Genomic DNA, 18704 nt, shown 5'->3' with positions numbered 1-18704 from the left:
TAAGTCGCAAGTCGGTGGTGCGCTAAACAGGGCTATTTGGTGTGATTGGAGGATAGCTGTATTTTGCAAAAGATCAGTGGGCTGTATTACAGCAACAGTCCAATTACATAAGAACTTTAAACTGCAACCATCATACTCAACCTGATTTTAATATGCAGCAAATAGCATACATGTAGTTCAGAGCTACAATATATGTACATAATTGTTACACCAAAGCACTTATCAATAAGGTACAAAAGGTCTGATTCAGAGATGGACGTAATGCTGAGTTTTTTGCAGACTGAGTGACTGTTTGCCATTGTGCGATTACGCCCGCACAGAGGATCCATTTGTAAAGTGAGTGACAGGTAGTCAGCGTTTGGGGAATATAACTGGGGGTGGTTATGCAAACGCAGGCGTGTCTGACCATTTAAACGCAGTTATATGGATGTGCATAAAATAGACATTGCTATCCTTCGCAGTATGAGAGCTCACTGCATGTCATGAGAGCTGCAGTGTTTGAGGCTGGTCAGAGCTGCATGGCTGCCTGATCTACATTGAGGTTTAAGCTGTTGCACATCATCGGACAGATATGAGAAGGCGGCAGTGGGCATCTCTATGCTCGGCTAAGCTTTGGAAGGCATTAGCATATTATGGCAACTGCGATCCACGAGAGAACACAGATGTGATTGTATTAGCGTCTGTCTCTTAATCAGTCCCAAAGTATATGACAAAGTGAGGATGATATTTCCAGGATTGATTGTTAAATAAACCCTTATTTCATTTTATTTATTTTTTTTACATTACTTGTTGGGAATCCCCCTTTGCATCTGATTTGAGTCTAAACCACTAAAGAAGCCAATTCCGAGGACTCTGTTTACATTTACCTCATCCTTTTCCTCCTGCCTGCGTCTGTGTTCTGCTTCAATCACCAACTTATCTTGAATTTCCTGAGCAATTTCACCATCTAAAAGTTCTCTGAAAAAAATAAAAATATTGTAAAGACTTAAAACATTAACTTTTAAAAGTAACTGATATTCTAAAAACATAATATTGATGGCTGTCAGCAAAAAATAATTGAAGCCTGCAAACGTTGATGCAGACTTAAAAGCTTACTTCAAATGGTATCTCCACCCGTGAACAGATTAAGACTTTATAATAATTAGAAGTTTATTAGACTGACCCCCACACTGTGCTGTATTAATGTTCATCCTCTGTTAGCTCAACACCATTACAAATCACTTTATAGAATTAAACCGAATACACAACTGTCCAATGTAGTGTGGGATATTATGTTGCCATATTCAGAATGTTGTCAAATGTCGACACTGATATAATGTTGACATTGTGAATGTCAACAGTCGACACGTCGGCAATGAAATTTAGCATTACATGTCTACTCCTAACCCTTATTGCAGCATAATCCTAGCATTTTATGTCAACATTGTGGCCGTCGACATTCTGTACATGTCAACCTTATAGTGACTGCATACTGTCCAATGCCATTCCTAATTACCCAGTTTTATAAAGCAGTCCAAAATGTTACCTTTACTTATTCATTATTTTCCTCTAACTCCTGTGAACTAAAAAAGTAACATTAAAATTGACACCTACCCACCAGACACACCAAAATAGCTCAAACATCCAACAATTTCCCTACATTTTACAAACTCATGCTCAACCACAGATGGGTTCCGTTCAAAAGTAAGATCTACATAATAACCAACGCTGTAGTGAACCAAGTTGCCCTGTATAGTTGAGAAAGTCAAATATATATATATATATATATATATATATATATATATATATTCGACCCATAATTTCTTAATTTTGGTATTTTATTTCCTGAAATACAGAAGCACAGTGACCATAGTACTGTCTGTACATAGGAGGGATGTTCAAGAAATATTCAAGAAAATTTACAACTGCCTAATAGATGGTTAATTTCATACAGACGTAAAGCGGGTAAAATAAGTATTGAGCACGTCAACATTTTTCTCAGTAAATATATTTGTAATGGGGCTATTGTAATGACATTTTCACCAAATGTCAGCAACAACCCATGCAAAGAAACTAAAACCATAGATGTCCATAAATTACATTATGTGTAATAATGTGAGATGACACAGGGAAAAAGTATTAAACACATGACGAATGGGAGGTGCAAAAAGGCATAGAAAGCCAAGACACCAGCTGAAATCTATCAGCAATAAAAAGCAATCCTGCCCCTTGTCAGTGCAAATTAATACAAGCTGGTTCATTCCCAACTGATGGCCTATAAAAAAGGTGTCTCATTACCAAGGTGTCACACAAGAAACATCTCATGATGAGTAAAAGCAAAGAGCGCTCTCAAAACCTTCGCAACCTTATTGTTGCAAAACATTCTGATGGCATTAGTTACAGAAGGATTTCTAAACTGTTGGCGCCATAATCTGGAGGTGGAAAGGACATAATTTCACCATAAACTGGCCACGACCAGGTGCTCCTTGCAAGATTTCTAACAGAGGAGTAAAAAGAATCAGAAGAAGAGTTGTCCAAGAGCCAAGAACCACTTGTAGAAAGCTTCAGAAGGACCTGGAATTAGCAGGCACAGTAATGCACTCAACCGCCATAGCCTGTATGCACGCTCACAATGCAAGACTCCATTGCTAAAGAAAAAGCAGGTTGAAGCTCATTTAAAATTTACTACACAATATTTGGACCTGCCTCCCCTACCTCTAAACAGTGGCTGGTTTATACAAGCTGCTGGTGGCTGGGCATGGGCAAGATAGAGGACCATGCTTGAGAAGGTGCTGAAAGCAGCTGCTGATGGGACTTAAGATAAGCTAAGAGACAACCCAGCATGAGGAAGTGACAGCTTTGAAAAAAATGTCGATTGCCGAGAAACGTGTCAGAACACACCCCCTGTGATTCTGGAGGCTCCAGCCGTACCACTCTAAAGGCTACATCACCTTAACACCCAGTGCCTTATACCGCTTGTGGATTCCTGCCAGACGCACGGACATCAGGCACCGGCTTCATACTGCGGTGGTTGCTTCCTGCGGTGTGAGCACGCCCAGCCCGCTCACCTAGCAGCACGCCCCGCAAGGCATATCTGCCCAGCACAGACACTCAGAGGCCCTGCACCCACACCGGAGGTCCATGACCTAGGTCCGTCAGACCCGGAGGTCTGGCTGATATATGCAGTCTGCTCTCAGGAACCGGATTTAAATTTTTTCTAAGGAGTATACACAGTTTAACTCTGGGATCTCTCCATACCATTTTGACCAGTGCCACTGTCACTAACTGTGAGTACTACATACATTTATTTCAACCTCTCATGATGGGACTTTCCAATTGTCAGTCATTTGTGAGACTGATTTATACCCAAGTGACGCCCTTTTTTTGCGGTGACATATGGCACTCATGGTGTTTCTGCTGACGAGGACCATTTGAGGTTGTATCCAGTATTCCAATACCGGTTATTTTTTTATAGGGATTTCAAACAAGGATCCCATTCAGAGACATCTCAGAGTTACAACTACGTTTTTTGCTACCATTTATTGTTACAACCCAAGTTACAATTGCCACAAACTTTGCTACTTTTCAGTCAGGCTCTTGAATAGAGTCACTTCAGAAAGGTCATAAATTGTTAATCTTTTACTATTTTGTAATGTGTCTACATGTGGTCCTGCTTGGCTTCTAGGAAGTTTATATATCCCTTGATCATTTATATCAACTTAAGTGGGCGGCAAGTCAATTTGACTTCCATTATTGGTATATGTTTTTATTATGTATATTTATTATGTTTGCAAACCTTTTTTATTTTATTGATCATATTTCCTATCTCTGATTTTTATATCTTTTTCACTGCATCATTAAACAACCATTTCTTGGTATTTATATATATTACATCAATGTATTAATTTATTTATTATTAATTTATGTCTATTGACCCAGCGCTATCATTCTGTTCCTTTTTGTAAATATTTGGACAAGCCTGTGAAATACTGGGAGATTGTAGTTTGGTCAGATGAGATCAAAATTGAACTCTTATACACACCATGTTTGGAAGAGAAATGGCACTGCACATCACCCCAAAAACACCATACCAACAGTGAAGTTTGGAGGTGGGAACATCATGGTGTGGGGCTGTTTTTCAGCATACGAAACTGGCATACATCATGTAATTGAAGGAAGGATGAATGGAAAAATGTACCGAGACGTTCTTGATAAAAATCTGCTGCCATCTACCAGGATGCTGAAGATGAAACGAGGGTGGACATTTCAACAAGACAATGATCCCAAACACACAGCCAAGGACACTTTCAATTGGTTTCAGAGAAATAAAATAAAACTGCTAGAATGGCCCAGCCAATCACCTGACTTGAATCTAACTGAAAATCTATGTAAAGAACTAAAGATAAGAGTTCATAGAAGAGGCCCACGGATCCTTCAAGATTTGAAGACTGGTTGTGCGGAAGAATGGGCCAAAATCACACCTGAGCAATGCATGCGACTAGTTTCTCCATACAGGAGGCGTCTTGAAGCGGTTATTACCAACAAAGGTATTAAATAGATTTCAGTAAGCGTGTTCAATACTTTTTCCCTGTCTCATTTCACATTATTACAATTAACTTAATTTATGGACATCTATGGTTTGATTTCTTTGCATGTGTGGATTTAATGGGTTGTTGCTGACATTTGGTGAACATTTCGTTACAATAGCCCCATTACAAATAAATTTACTGAGCAAAAGTTGATGTGTTCAATACTTATTTTACCCACTGTATACAGGTTGGTTCTCCCATATCCAAAATGTTTGGGACCAGGGGTATTTTGGATATTGGAATATTCTGTATTTTGGAATATTTGCATAGCATAATGAAATATCTTGGAAATGGGACCAAAATCTAAAACACAAAATGCATTTATGTTTTATATACACAAAGCCTGAAGGTAAGTTTATACTTTCATTTTTAATAATTTTGTGCTTTAAACAAAGCTTGTGTGCACTGAACAATCAAATAGCAAAAGGTTTCACTATATCAGTCATGCTAAACAAAAAATTCTGGAAAATTTGGATATGGAAGACTCAACCTGTACAAAAGGTGACTTTAGAAGAGATCATGATAATTTTAAACACAGAAAATATAAAATATATTTAATTAAAAATAGTTTTACTGTTCAAATAATTGTTAAATGTGTAGTTGTGCTTAAAAAGTATTGGATTTAGTGAAGCGACAGGTATCATATAATGCTGTAAGACTGTAGTTTCAGGGTTCTTCAACCTTTAAGGCAGTGTGGGCCACATAAAAAAATTTGACGAAGCCGAGGGCCACTAGGCTATACTGCGGTATTTAGACACTGCCCCCTCCTCACACAACCCATAACTGCCCCCTTCTACAATTTTAATTGTGTCCCATAACTGCCCCCCCTCTGCAGTGCCCCTTATACAGTGCCCCAGTAGTGGTCCCCCCCTATGCAGTGACCCCAGCAGTGCAAAGACACATACTAGTACATAAAAAATAAATAAATAAATCTTACCCGCTCCAGCTCCTGCTCCCGTCGCCATCCGCTCCTCCTTCCTCCCGGGCCGGCCAGCTCTGCACTATGGGAGAGACATCAGTCTCTCCCATCACCCACTGCGGGAGCCAGAAGATGGAGCTCATGAGTGAGCTCCAGCCCAGCTCCTGCACTGGGCGCAGCAGCCAGTGAGTCTGTGACTCATTGACTGGCTGCCAAAGCAAACACACTGGCAGCGGCGTGCATGTTTGTGTGTGTAGTGCAGACTGTGGTAAAAACTTCACCCTTCCTAAACACCCACATAATACAGGGGGAAGGGGGTGACAAATGACAGAGCGAGAAAGAGATGGAAGACAGAGATGAAAAAGAGAATGGGACATAAGGCTGGATATAGACCAGGGGTGGGCAATAAGCGGCCCTCCAGCTGTTGAACTACACACCCCAGCCTGCAGTTTTTGCATGGTCAAATAGCAAAACTGTGGCAGGGCATGCTGGGATGTGTAGTTCTACAACAGCTGGGGGGCTGCTTATTGCCCACCCCTAATATAGACTGTTGGCTTGAGCCTGGAGAGACGTTTGCATAAAAATTAACTATATGAACGATTTATCGTTGAACAATATCGTTAATAGATATCATACCATGTGTACAAACCTATACACTGAGGATGAAGCGGCCACAACAGCCATGACCCGGCAAATGACTGGTCAAGAATACTGGTGTATTTATTTATTACCAGTTATTTATATTGCACACACATATTCCGCAGCGCTTTACAGTGAATATTTGGCCATTCACATCTGTCCCTGCCCCAGTGGAGCTTACAATCTATATTCCCTATAACTTACACACATACTAGGGGTAATTTTGTTGGGACCCAATTAACCTACCAGTATATTTTTGGAGTGTGGGAGGAAACCGGAGCACCCGGAGGAAACCCACGCAAGCACAGGGAGAATATACAAACTCCACACATTTAGGGCCGTAGTAAATATACTCTAATATGAGAAAGACAAGGACGCAGTTTGGATACTGATGGGCGCTATCCCGCTCGCCAATATCCCGACGCTGCAAGCCCAGCATGGGACTAAAGATAGGCAGCGAAATCCCGACGCCCATTATTAGCCCCACTACGAAATCCCAACACACCGAACAAAGGTAAGCAGGCTGTCTTCGCTTCTAGCTGCGGGGGGAGGGCCAGGTACCCCCCCTCTCCTCCCCGGGTTAGGGTTAGAGGTTTAGGGTGCAGGGAGGGAGGTTTAGAGTTAGGCAGTAACAGGGGGAGGTTAGGGTTAGGCACCACTAAAGGGAGGAGGGTTAGGGTTGGGTAGGGTTAGGGTACTTACCACCTCTCATCGGGATTTCCCTCCGCCGGCATTACATACAGATTCCGAAAGAGATGCAGCTGTTTGTTAAAGGTGTGAACAACAAACTTTCACTTCCTCTTTTTAAATGATAACCCCTATTTTAAATTTTAGTCAAGCACATAATAAAAAGCTACTGAAGCTCAACCTTATCTGTGTAGTTAAGTTAGTACAGTGCCTTTGCTGATGGCAATGTAAAAAACTGGATATTGCAAATGTGTACAGATGCCAGTTGCTTTCCAGCCTTGCAGACAGTTAATATGGAGGAAAATAAAGATTAGTATTACTGGGTTCTACTATTTAGCTATAGGACTCTAGGTTTCAGTAAAAACACTAATATCATTAATTTGTAGTCTAACAATGAAACCAAACAAGTGCATACTGCAGATGTCATGGGATAAAAATCAGGCTCCAACATAGTTAATAAAATGCCTCACGTGTTATTACATACCGGACATTGCATATAACCTAGTAAATACATAAAATGGGGACTATAAATGAATAAAACATGACAATCGATACCGATTGAAAAATATAAAATAATTGAAAAATGTATATAATACAATGAAAGATAATGGTGATAATTTATGGAAACGGTTTCATAAGTAACTTTAAAGAAACTATTACCAATCAATAAAAATTTTGCTATGGACATTTTTTTTTTTTTCAAGTTTCCTGGGGAACAGTTATGCCCTTCAATATGTTTTATCATTCCTTCAGAAAGGGGAGATTTGAAATATCAAACATAACACAATGATATTGTATTTACAAAGTATGCGCTATTGGAATGATCCACTGGGGTCCCAGGTGGCTGTATTGGCCACCTCTAAATTTCACTTTCTGCTTAGTACAGAAGATTTCAAAGTCAGTATCAAGCAGGTGTAAAAGCCCTGTACTGTGAACATCTCATTCACACTATGCAATGGCCATCTAACCAAAGACAATGAGACAAATCCAGGGACCAGTACAAAGTAGTGCATTCATCAAAACCTTAACTAATAACACTGAAAAGTATGGTGCTGCTCATCCCTCCATTTTAACTATTCCCTTAAAAGGACTTCTGCTATCATTCCACATGCCCCTTTGGAGTACTCACAATTCAGTGTGACGGTTCTTAACCCGGGCTTGTGCTCTGAGGTCCTCCTCTTCCTGTAGCTGTTTGGCCACCTGTAGGTCATGCTTCACCAAGCGGTTTCTCTGGATATTTGTAGATAGATGATGCTCAACTATAAGCAGAAAAACATTAAACCATGGGTCTAATGTCAAGAAATCATACATACGGTAATCATATTCACTAATTGCTCATTCCTACTGCAAAAGTTTGAAAAGGTAAAAATGTCTCATCAAGCTCTCATCTTTACTTAACTGTACCAAAACACAAGGGACTGTGTAAAATAAATTATATACATATATATATATATATATATATATATATATATATATAATATATATATATATATATATACACACACACACACATATATATACATATATATATATATATATATATTTTAGGGATGTGCAGGCTCGGATAGGTTCGAGTTTGCACGTTGAGTTTGGATTTTTCTCTCCAAAAAAAACGGAACTCTGAAAGAGGCAAAACGTCATCCTGCATGGACGAACATCATCATTCCTGGACAAAAGTCCAGGAATGATGATGTTCGTCCATGCAAGATGACATTTTGCCTCTTTCTGAGTTCCGTTTTTTTTGGAGAGAAAAATCCAAACTCAACGTGCATACTCGAACCTATCCGAGCCTGCACATCCCTAATATATATATATATAAAATTTTATTCAGCTGCAAAAGGTCATGAGCAAACTCAGATTTCTGTTTGCTATCTCTCTGCTTGCTCCATGTCATATTCAGGGCTCTTTCCTAACATGACAATACAAACAATACATTAATACCATAACCCAACAAGCCATTGTCTTATCATAGATCACATCTAATTAATACGGACATGAAACCTTAGAGAAGGGAGAAGGGGATTATATGGAGCAAAGAAACTATAGGATCTATAATAAAAAAAACAAGCTAAGATTTAGGTAGCAGAGCCACAGTATAAAGAAGGTAAAATCCAATAACATGATAGTAACTGTTTGAGGAAGAGGAAATATTAGAAATATAAAACCATTTAAATGGTTGCCACAAAAACCAAATGAATAATACAAGTGTTATAATACTTATTTTGAACTATTGCAGCTCTATATTAAACTTACAAAAGTAAAAAATTATTAAAAAGAATATTACAAATCACGACTCAGCTGTGTGATATGTACTAGAATGCAAACCACAATCTCAGTTCATGTAGGACAAAGTGACCATATAAAAAAAAAAAAAGGAAGGAGACCCAAGGGCATGGCTTGGCGGTCAAAACTGGCAGTAGCACTCGAAGTGCTGTTTTTGAATTGTGTACTACCGGCTCCCGGAACCTCCCTAGTGCCTGGGGGATCCTCCAGTTTGGCTGCCTGTTCCAGAGCGGGCACCTGAACAGGCATTGCTCACATGCTTCAACTGGCACAGTCGTCTGCATCCCTCTTACTGTGGTCCGGCCTGGCCCTGATATGCCCGAGGCCCCGGTTGAATTCCAATGTGCGCTCTCCTGTTGGACCTGCAGGCCGGTCCGTGACGTCATTTGCCGGACGCGGCTTCTGGACAAGCGGGCACTAATTGTGGCTAACCCTTCTGGCTCAGTGTCCTGCAGTGGATCTCTGGAGAGTTCTAATGCAACCCCTCACCATACCGCACAGCTTCCCAGCTCCCCCTACTGTAAATCACTGCCAGCTGCTCTCACAGACTGCCCTTGCTGTCCTCACCCTAAAAAGGGTCTTCCTAATAATTAGGGGCTCAGCTTAACTGCTTTGGGCTGCCACCCACCGCCCCGCTGTGGCCCAGAGACTGCTGTAGTGCATTTTACATTGGTGTGGCTGAGAATTAATCATTTTACATTACATGCTCTATTGTGTTTTAGTTATTTAAATTCAGTAAGCACCATCTGAATATTGCGGTGCTCTGTCAGTTTAATCTACTATCATTACTGCTCTGTTCCTGGATGAAATACATTTCAGGACCATCCATGGGGTGATCCCTTACCGCTGAATCACTAACTACCCTGACAAATCCAGGGATGCCCCGCTGGCCCCGGGCAAGGTACAGAGATGGAATCTTTTGATACGAGAGCCTGCTACTAGTGGTCATAGTTGCCCAGACTTTCTTTTTACAGGGAAAGTGGCCGTCAGTCACCCTAACACTTATAGCACAGTCGTTTTATGTGTTGACATAAAAAAAGAAGCGAGCCTCCTGAATATGATAACACGTCTTTTGTAAACATACAATGGGGAAGAATAGGAGATCCACTGTCGAGGAGGAGTCCTGACCTTCCTCTCAAACTCCTGTCTGACACGCGCTAGCTCCTTAAGCCGACAGGTCCCTCGCACCCCAGTGAGGACTCCTGTTCCATAACCTCGATTGTTCATGAACCCCCTTCTCACCTTGACCTTACTGTTAATTCTCCGCAGTCTGCAGAGGCTCCTGAAGAAGAGGATCTCTCTCAAGTGCTCCAACTCCTACTATCTATGCCTACCAGGACATTCTGTGGAGCACAGACTCAGTGATACCATATGCTCTGAATTGACGGACATTAAATCCGACATTTCACATCTAGGTGAGAGAATGTCATAATGTGAGGACTTCCGGGTCGGATCTGTGGAATTGTACAATGGTCTACGAGAGGTGGTAGTTCATCAGGCATCAATGCTTACTGCTCTGTGTCAGTGGTTGGATGATCTGGATTACAGAGGCAGACATAACCTCCTGGTCTGAGGTGTTACGGAAGATATTCCCACTAACAGCTTAGTCACTTATCTTACCAGAATCTTAAACATACTGCATCATGGATAAGAAACCTGATTCCTCTATCCTCTCCGACAGAACCCATCAGGCTTTCAGGTCTCTTAGTGCAGCGACTGACCAACCCAGGGACATAATTTGACACCTTCTTTACTATACACAGAAGGAGGATATTGTGCAAGGTCTGTAATCAGGACTCAGTTGAGACAGACGATCAGAAGATTCCGATTTTTCAAGATCTATCGTTGTCTACTTTGCAACATCGCAGGGCTCTCAGACCCCTCACAGCAAAACTGCGCAAGCTTAACCGGCGTGATCTTTGGGGTTTCCCTTTTAGCTTTCAGGTGACAGATCAGGGCAAACAGCTGATCCTATTCAGCTCTACCTGCCTTATTGGCAAGTTCTGGTATACAGCACTGTCCCATCCGCGATAATGTTGGATGAGGAGAGGTGGCAGTTAGTTGAGCATCCTGCAAAAAGCCCTAAGCGGTGACGTGAACCCTCTGAAGGCCAGATTACCAGAACTTGAGGCAGATTTCTTTTGTTTATGCTTTCAGTTTTAGGTGCTGAATTGTACCAGACTGCCATTTAACAGTTTGTCCCTCTTTTTTCTCCATTTTATTATCCAGGTCTCTCCAGTGACTAGTTAACTGCCCTCTCACTGGCTCAACCAACCCTTAATGGATTACTTTGATCTCAATGATTCCTCTGAGGTCTCTAACCTTACAGTCTGGGCAGCACATAAGTGTGTGATTAGGAGAAAAATAATCCAGCTGAAGTCAAACCTTAAAAAACAGCGGGAGGGATGCAAATTACGTTTGCTACAGCAAATCAGGTCCTTGGAACTGGTGCATAAGGCCTCTATCTGCAGCAAATCAGGTGGCTTTAGCATCGGCCTGGACAGATTAAAATAATCTACTGAATGAGGGGGTGACACGGGACTTTCGCCTCTGTAGAAACCGTTATTTCTATTGGGTGAATAGACCAGATAAATTGTTGGCACGGGCCTTACGTGCACTAGCATATGTATGTCAACTCTGTCCATATGAAAATCAGTACAAAAACGATCTTGTATTTCTTCTGTGCTCTCTCCTATGACTCTGCTCTTTCATAATCTTGACTTTCCTCCTGGTATGACCCTGGTGTCTTTTAGTTTCTGGTTACAGCCAAGAGTTACGTGTATCGGCCAACCGGTGTCCGAACCTGGCTAAAAGAGTGCACGCCAGATGAGAACGGCTTGGGACCTCCCCGTCTCGAGAACTGGAGATACCTTCCCATTAAACACCTCATTTCTAGCAAACTGATACACGAGGCTTCACCTACCATTTTTTAAATCTCTTTGCCAATCACAGGATCGACCTCAGCATTTTCTCTCCTTAGGCTACAAAATCCTTATAGAAGATACGGCTGACTGGGAAAGAGATCTTGGCATACAATTAGAATTTAAGGACTAGGACAAGATCTTCCAGACTACTAAAGCTGCGTATCTACTACATGATGTTACTGAGCGATTGCACGATTATGACATCGTAATTGTGCAATCGCTCAGTAATCGTGCACAAATCATGCACAATCTCGCACTGTTATGTCAGAAACGACCAGCGATGCGCGCTCCTGCTGGTAGTTTCCGACATCAATTATCTACTGAACATGCTGGTCAATCTGCCGATAACGACAGATTGCCCATGTTCAGAGATGAATGATCGTCCAGTGTAGGCACATCAATCGTTCAGTGTAGGCACTGCAGGGGGAAGGGGAACGCCGGTACAATTATGATGTCGTAATCATACGGTCATGCCCGTATCTGCTAGTGGATACGCAGCTTTAGTCTTGCTCGGTTAGCTGCTCGGTGCTAGAGATGCAGTTTAATGTTCTTGCCCATTGGTAGAGATGTCCTTCGGTACTTGCTAAAATGTTCCCCAGTGGTTCCTGGTACGTGTTGGCAATGCACCTCCACTGTAGGTTCCCTGCTTCATATCTGGTGGGATTGTGTTACACTACACCCCTTTTGTAATTCCATAATATCCCCATATAGGGAAATGCTGGGTCAGGAAGTTGGTTCGGAACCTGTATTTTGGCTCCTCAATAAGATCTGGCCTTGTATCATAGTTCTACTTCACTGGAAATCTACAACTCCTCCCACTATAGCAGAATGGTTTGCCATAATGAGAGAACTTACCATTGTTATCTCTCTTTCTTCGAAGTCCATAGGGTAAGCAGGGTTGACCTTGGGGTATAGGTTGGGAACCAAATCCGGGCACCAAGCAGTTAAAGCTTTTAGCTCCCAGGATGTACTGGGTCCACTCTCCCTATAACCCCGCCCCCAGGCCAGAGGTACCTCAGTTTGTAAGTAGCCAAAGGCCGGGGGGGGGGGGTTAAGAGAGAGAGAGAGACTCAAGAACCATACTCACAGAGAAGGAGACGGGAAACCGGTGACCAGTACCAGCCATATGAAGCCACGTGTGTCAGGGCAGGTGGACCCTTTGGTCTTCGAAGAAAGAGATAACAAGGGTAAGTTCTTAGCATATCTCTCATTTTCTTCTTCAGAGTCCACAGGGTTGACATTGGGGATGTCCCAAAGCAGTCCTTATAATGGTGGGGACGCTCCTGTGATGAGAGGAGAATCCGTTGCCCAAAGAAGGCATCCTGAGAGGCAAAGGAATCCAATGCATAGAACCTTAGAAAGGTGTGGACAGAAGACCACGTGGCCATCTTGCAAGGCAGAACAGCCGTTGCGCCACAGAGAGCCGCCCACGAGGGGCCCACAGCCCGAGTAGAAGAAGCATGAACAGAAACAGAAAGACCTTTCTATGTGTAGGCCCCTGAGATAGACATAAACAGACATTGGCTAGATGACTTTGTATCAGCCGGCCCTTCTTTCCTGTGAAATTCATAGACTACAAATAAGGAGTCTGATTTGCTGAAGAAACTTGAACAGACCAGGAAAATTGGAGAGGCCGGACCACAGTCAATGAGCACACCCCCGCCGTGTGGACTGGAGACTGAAAAGTAGGAACAATAAGTTCCATATTATTCAGGAACTTAAAACACACTTTAGGAAGAAACACAGGGCAAGTGCGACACACAACGCTGTCTTGGTGAAATATCCAGAAGAGGGAGCCAGATGAGAACGCTCCCAATTCCGCCACTCTCCTGGCAGATGTGAACACCATAAAACAGAGTCTAGGCCATAAACCACGTAAGGGCTATTAAAGCTAGTGGTTCAAATGGAAGCCACAGGACGACACAAAGAACCACTGCCAAATCCCAAGGAGCCCCTAGGGGAGGATAAAGGGAGGGAATTCAGAAAACACCTGGAAGGAGGGTATGGATACCCGAGAGTGAAGCACTTCCACATCCGAACCAGACTGGCAGTGCAGAGACCCGCGCTGACAGGAGGCCAAAAGGAGGGCGAGACCCAAGCCAGCTGGAAGGAATGCTAGAACTTCTGGAAATCCTAAACACCTGAGGATCGTAACTACAGGTACGATAGCATAAGAATTAGTTCCGGGCCCTAACACCGGCAGTGTGTGATAGAGTCAGAAGGCCATGAGGACCACCTCTGGCAGGCCCCTCTGGTCACTAGGAGTTGATACCTCTCTTGGAGAGAAGACCAGTCCCCCGGAATGCACGTCATGACGGTTGAGGAAGTCCACTTACCAATGAGAACTCCCGGAATGAACACTGCAGAGAAGGCCGGGAGGAGACCCTTGGACTATGTCAGAATGTGTGACATTCCTGCCATTGCTGCCCAACTACGAGTGTCTACTAGATGTAACCCACCGTTGTGACGTTATTGGACTTAACCTTCACCGGTTTACCGTGAAGGTTGTGTTAGGCTAGAACAAGGACCCAAGACAGCTTAACGTTCCAAAAAACTCATCGGCAGGGCGAAATCGCCAGACGTCTAACTGCCCCGAAGGGAGTGCGGACCGGTCACTGCGCCCCAGAGGCTGGTGTCTGTTGTAAGGGTTACCCTAGTTGAGATGGCCATAGCCACCCAGACAGAGACAGACACCTCTAGAGAGAGCATTATCGTCTCAACTGTAATCCGATGGAGAAACTCGTTCCATCTGGAGAGGATTAGTTTGTGCAAAGGCCTGGAATGGAACTGAGCATATTCCACTCTACTGAAGATAGACACCCTGGATTCCAGAACCCGCATTACAGAGTGTAAAGACACTTTTCGATTGAGGAGACATCCGCGCACTCATAGATGAAGAGTGGAGATCTCGTCTGACATCAGAAATGTTCCAAATCTGAAAATCCAGCAGGGCTCCCCAATGAATCATACCCTGTGAGGGATTCAGGCAGGAATTTTTCCCAATTGATTAACCATTTGTGCTTGTGAAGGAAAGTAATGGTTAACTTGAAATGGCTTCAAAGTACCTTGGTGATCCTGATAAGAGCAGGAGGCCGTACAGATACTGAAGCAGTCAGATACATTGAACAGGTGGGCTGTTCTGGTAAACCCCTGTGGGGCTGTGAACAGTCCAAAGGGCAGAGCCCGAAAATTGCAAGTGCTGCTGTGGCACAGCAAACCTGAGCCAATGCTGATGAGAGGGCTCTATAGGTACTCGTAGGTACGTGACCTGAATATTCAGCGATACCATAAAGTCCCCAGGTTCCAAATCTCGGAAGATGGAGCGGAGGTGTTTCCTCCTGAGCCCAGGCACCTTTAGGAACTGGTTCAGGGATTTGAGACAGAGGATAGGCCAATGAGGACCATTCGGCCACTGCACCAGTAAGAAAGTAGAATAACCAGTCCCTCGCTGAGATAGTGGGGCTGGCATAAAGAGCTCTGCTTACCGCCAGGACTGTATAGCTTTCTGGATTTGTAAGGCCCTACTCGGGTCCGAAGAAGGGCCTGTGTAACAAAACATGTGAGGAGGCTGTCCGAGCAATGAGAGGGCGTACCAGAGAGAGACTACCACTCTTACCCAAGCATCCGAGGTGACTTGACACCAGTACTGGGCGAACTGAAAAAGTCAGTATCTCACTCTTGAATCCCCCCGATGAAGACCTGTCCCATGAGGCTGAAGGTTTATCCTTAGGTTAAGAAGCAGGGCGTCTGGATGTGTAGGTCAGCTTGGTACCAGGTATGGTGGCCCTTGTGGAGGCCGACAGCCTAGGGTAAAAAAACAAAAAAAAAAAACAACACATGACTTTAGGCTGACCCTGAGGACAAAAATACTAAACAGATGTAGACCGAGGCCTCGTATAACTGAAGGCGGAAATTTTGCAGTTAGTGATACTGCCAATGTTGCTACAATCTTGTCAAGGTCAGGACCAAACAAGATATTCCCAATATATGTTATCTACAGCTCTGCTTTTCCAAAAGCGCAGCCATAGGGTATGGCGGCGGATGCAGTCGCAGCCGAAACTTTGAAGGTTAGGAGACTGGCATCTAACGTAGTTACTCCCACATATGTTATGTGAGCAACATTTGATCCCTAGAAGTATTGGAGGGAAAAGGCCTCACAAACGCATCAGCCCAGTATGTAATAACATTAGCCAACCAGGCGATAGCCATGGTGGGACGGGCAACAGCCCCTGAAAGAGTATATTGATTTCAGGCAAAGTTAGCATCTACGGATCCGTAGAATCCGTCCAGCCAGGATTGGGAGCCGTAGTAACACCCATAATCAAACGAGTAACCTGAAAATCCACCCCAGGAGGCGATTTCCATGACTTGTGATGACCCTCAGGAAATGGGAATCATTAGGCCAAACGCTTTCACGATACCCCTTATCTGGCGATAGCCAGACTCCCGCCATGAGATCCACTCGCTTGTCAGAGATGGGGAAGACACAGGAGATGACACGTTAATGCTTAAAGTGTGGGTGTTTGATCTAGGTGCAGGTTCGACATTCTCTCTAACTAGGAAGGACCAAAACAGGGATAAGAACAATACATGATTTAGGCTCCCTCTCGTGTGAGAGGGAAAGAGCCCAATACATCATCCAGTTCACCATATGTTAGAAGGCAGAGGAAACTGGGAAGTAACCACAGGGAGTTTCTTACGCCATTTCGTAGAAAAGACATCCACCTAGGGCAGTAATCCCAGCAAGGAAAATGACAGACTGTTGTGGTACCAGAGGGAATTTCATATACTGTGTAAAACCCCAGTAGGGAGTGATAGATTGTCACAGGAGTAAACCATAAAACTGTGAGACACCCTGAAACGAAAAGGCAGCATGTTGAAATAACCCCAAGGGAGTTACAACAAAGGGGGACTCCTGGCGATCCGCAATGGAGGCCAGGATCCTGAGAAACAAACCGCCCAAGGGGGTCATGTAAGGGGCCCGGCACCAGATGGCACCACATACATAACCCTTTCTGAGTCAAATCCTCCGCACTACTACCTGCAGTGCATGATTTGCAGGATAGCAAAAATGGGTGCAGTATTGTGCTCTCTCTCTTGGTCAGACCTATCTAACAATCTTCACGTAAATCTTAAGCAGCGCTATACTGGTCCTGACTGACGATAAGATTAGCTGCAAGGACCCACTGTCAGCGTATGCAACACACAGTTCCAAGTGAAATATGGCAACGTGCAGCACGCAACAGTATGTGACAAACCTCACTAATATTGACAAATAAAAATATATGTGAGGTCTCAGACCCACCCTAAGTACACCAGTATTAGGGCAGAGTGTAAAGAAAAGTGATAGATATACACTGACAGGTGAGAGAATAAAGCACAGACAGTCAGCATAGCATAAATCACATACAATGCAGAAATACATAAACATTACATATAATATCCTGCAAATGGCACTACATTCAACTTCCCAGATTCAGTGTCTGGGAAGGCTATACCGCTGTGTACATTCACCCAAACGGTGCAGTACGCAGGGGGACTGGACCAGCAGCCATCCTAGGAGTTCTCTGCACCATAGCATTACAATCGCCGCCTGGAGATCTCAGAGGAAGCGTGGCCCACGGAAGAAGCACAGCGACGCCAGACTATAGTACTGAAAGGCGCGCTCAGGGGAGGAGCCGCTACAACAGGAAAGGCTGCCTCCCCTGGCCTGCTATTAACCCCCGGGACGCCGGCTCCCTGCACCAATCTTGAAGTCCCTGGTGGTCTAGTGGACACGCGGGGTATGGGGGAAGGGGGGCCCGCCGCCACTGCAAGCGCCTCCGGTCTGTCCCCAGAGACATCGGACAGCATTGTCAATGCGCAGATCACCGCAAGCGGTGACCTGCGACCTTACCTGCTCCCTGTCGATAGGGCAGCAGTCATGGGCGCCCGCAGAGTCCGGCTAGTACATACTCTGGGGTCCCGCTGAGACCCCCAGATCTGTACTGGCGTCTCAGTGCCGAAGGGGTGACGGAGCGGCAGCTTGGATATCCTATGGACAGTCAGACGCTGCCGCTCTAAAGAATCAAAAAGTAAATAAACGTTTAAAACATACAATAAAGCTTAGGGGCTGCTAATCAGCCCCCTTGCGATAACGGTGACCCGATTCCAGCCAGGCACCAACTTAAAACTGAGGTGCCTCTGGCTTGGGGGCGAGGGTATAGGGAGAGTGGACGCAGTGCATCCTAGGAGCTAAAAGCTTTAACTGCGTGGTGCCCGGATTTGGTTCCCAACCTATACCCCAGGGTCAACCCTGTGTTCTCATTTGACTCTGAAGAAGAAATTTGAGTTTTATATGACTATGGACGATCTCAGGATGTCCGGTTCCATTACATTAAGAGTTTAATGCAATTTGGATCCCATGGCTCTTGTTCAAAGATTCCCCCTCCCACTTCAATAATGTTCAGGGTGGCCATTAAGCCACTTGGTAACTTCTCTACCTACTTGTTCTTTCTCGAGTGGTTCCCCCTCTTCCCTCCTTCCCCCGTCTCTCTTCCTTGCTCTAAGAATTTACTGCATATGGTGTGATTTGTATATTTTTTATTGTGGCTAATCGATTATTGAATAGTGTATTGATATCGAATGCACCATGCTTTGTGAGGGTGTATTTAGCTCTGTGTGAATGTTTTTGATGATCATAAT

At 43.9% G+C, this 18704-nt stretch overlaps 1 protein-coding gene across 2 annotated transcripts in view; it reads right to left on the bottom strand.

The window, feature by feature from the left end:
• Positions 1-18704, bottom strand: part of CCDC50 (coiled-coil domain containing 50) — a 107908-nt gene that overhangs the window by 50237 nt on the left and 38967 nt on the right. For both annotated transcript variants that reach the window (XM_088444807.1, XM_088444808.1), the window contains exons 3-4: positions 7943-8072; positions 867-957 (exon numbers count right to left, since the gene is read on the bottom strand). In XM_088444807.1, coding sequence (XP_088300933.1) covers positions 867-957; positions 7943-8072 — 221 coding nt within the window. The remainder of the gene's footprint in view (positions 1-866; positions 958-7942; positions 8073-18704) is intronic.

This window comes from Taudactylus pleione, unplaced genomic scaffold, assembly GCF_031769625.1.
Source record: "Taudactylus pleione unplaced genomic scaffold, aTauple2 ptg000372l, whole genome shotgun sequence".
NCBI lineage: Eukaryota > Metazoa > Chordata > Amphibia > Anura > Myobatrachidae > Taudactylus > Taudactylus pleione.
The sequence above is the reverse complement of the archived record's forward strand: the minus strand, read 5'-3'. Positions and strand labels throughout refer to the sequence as shown.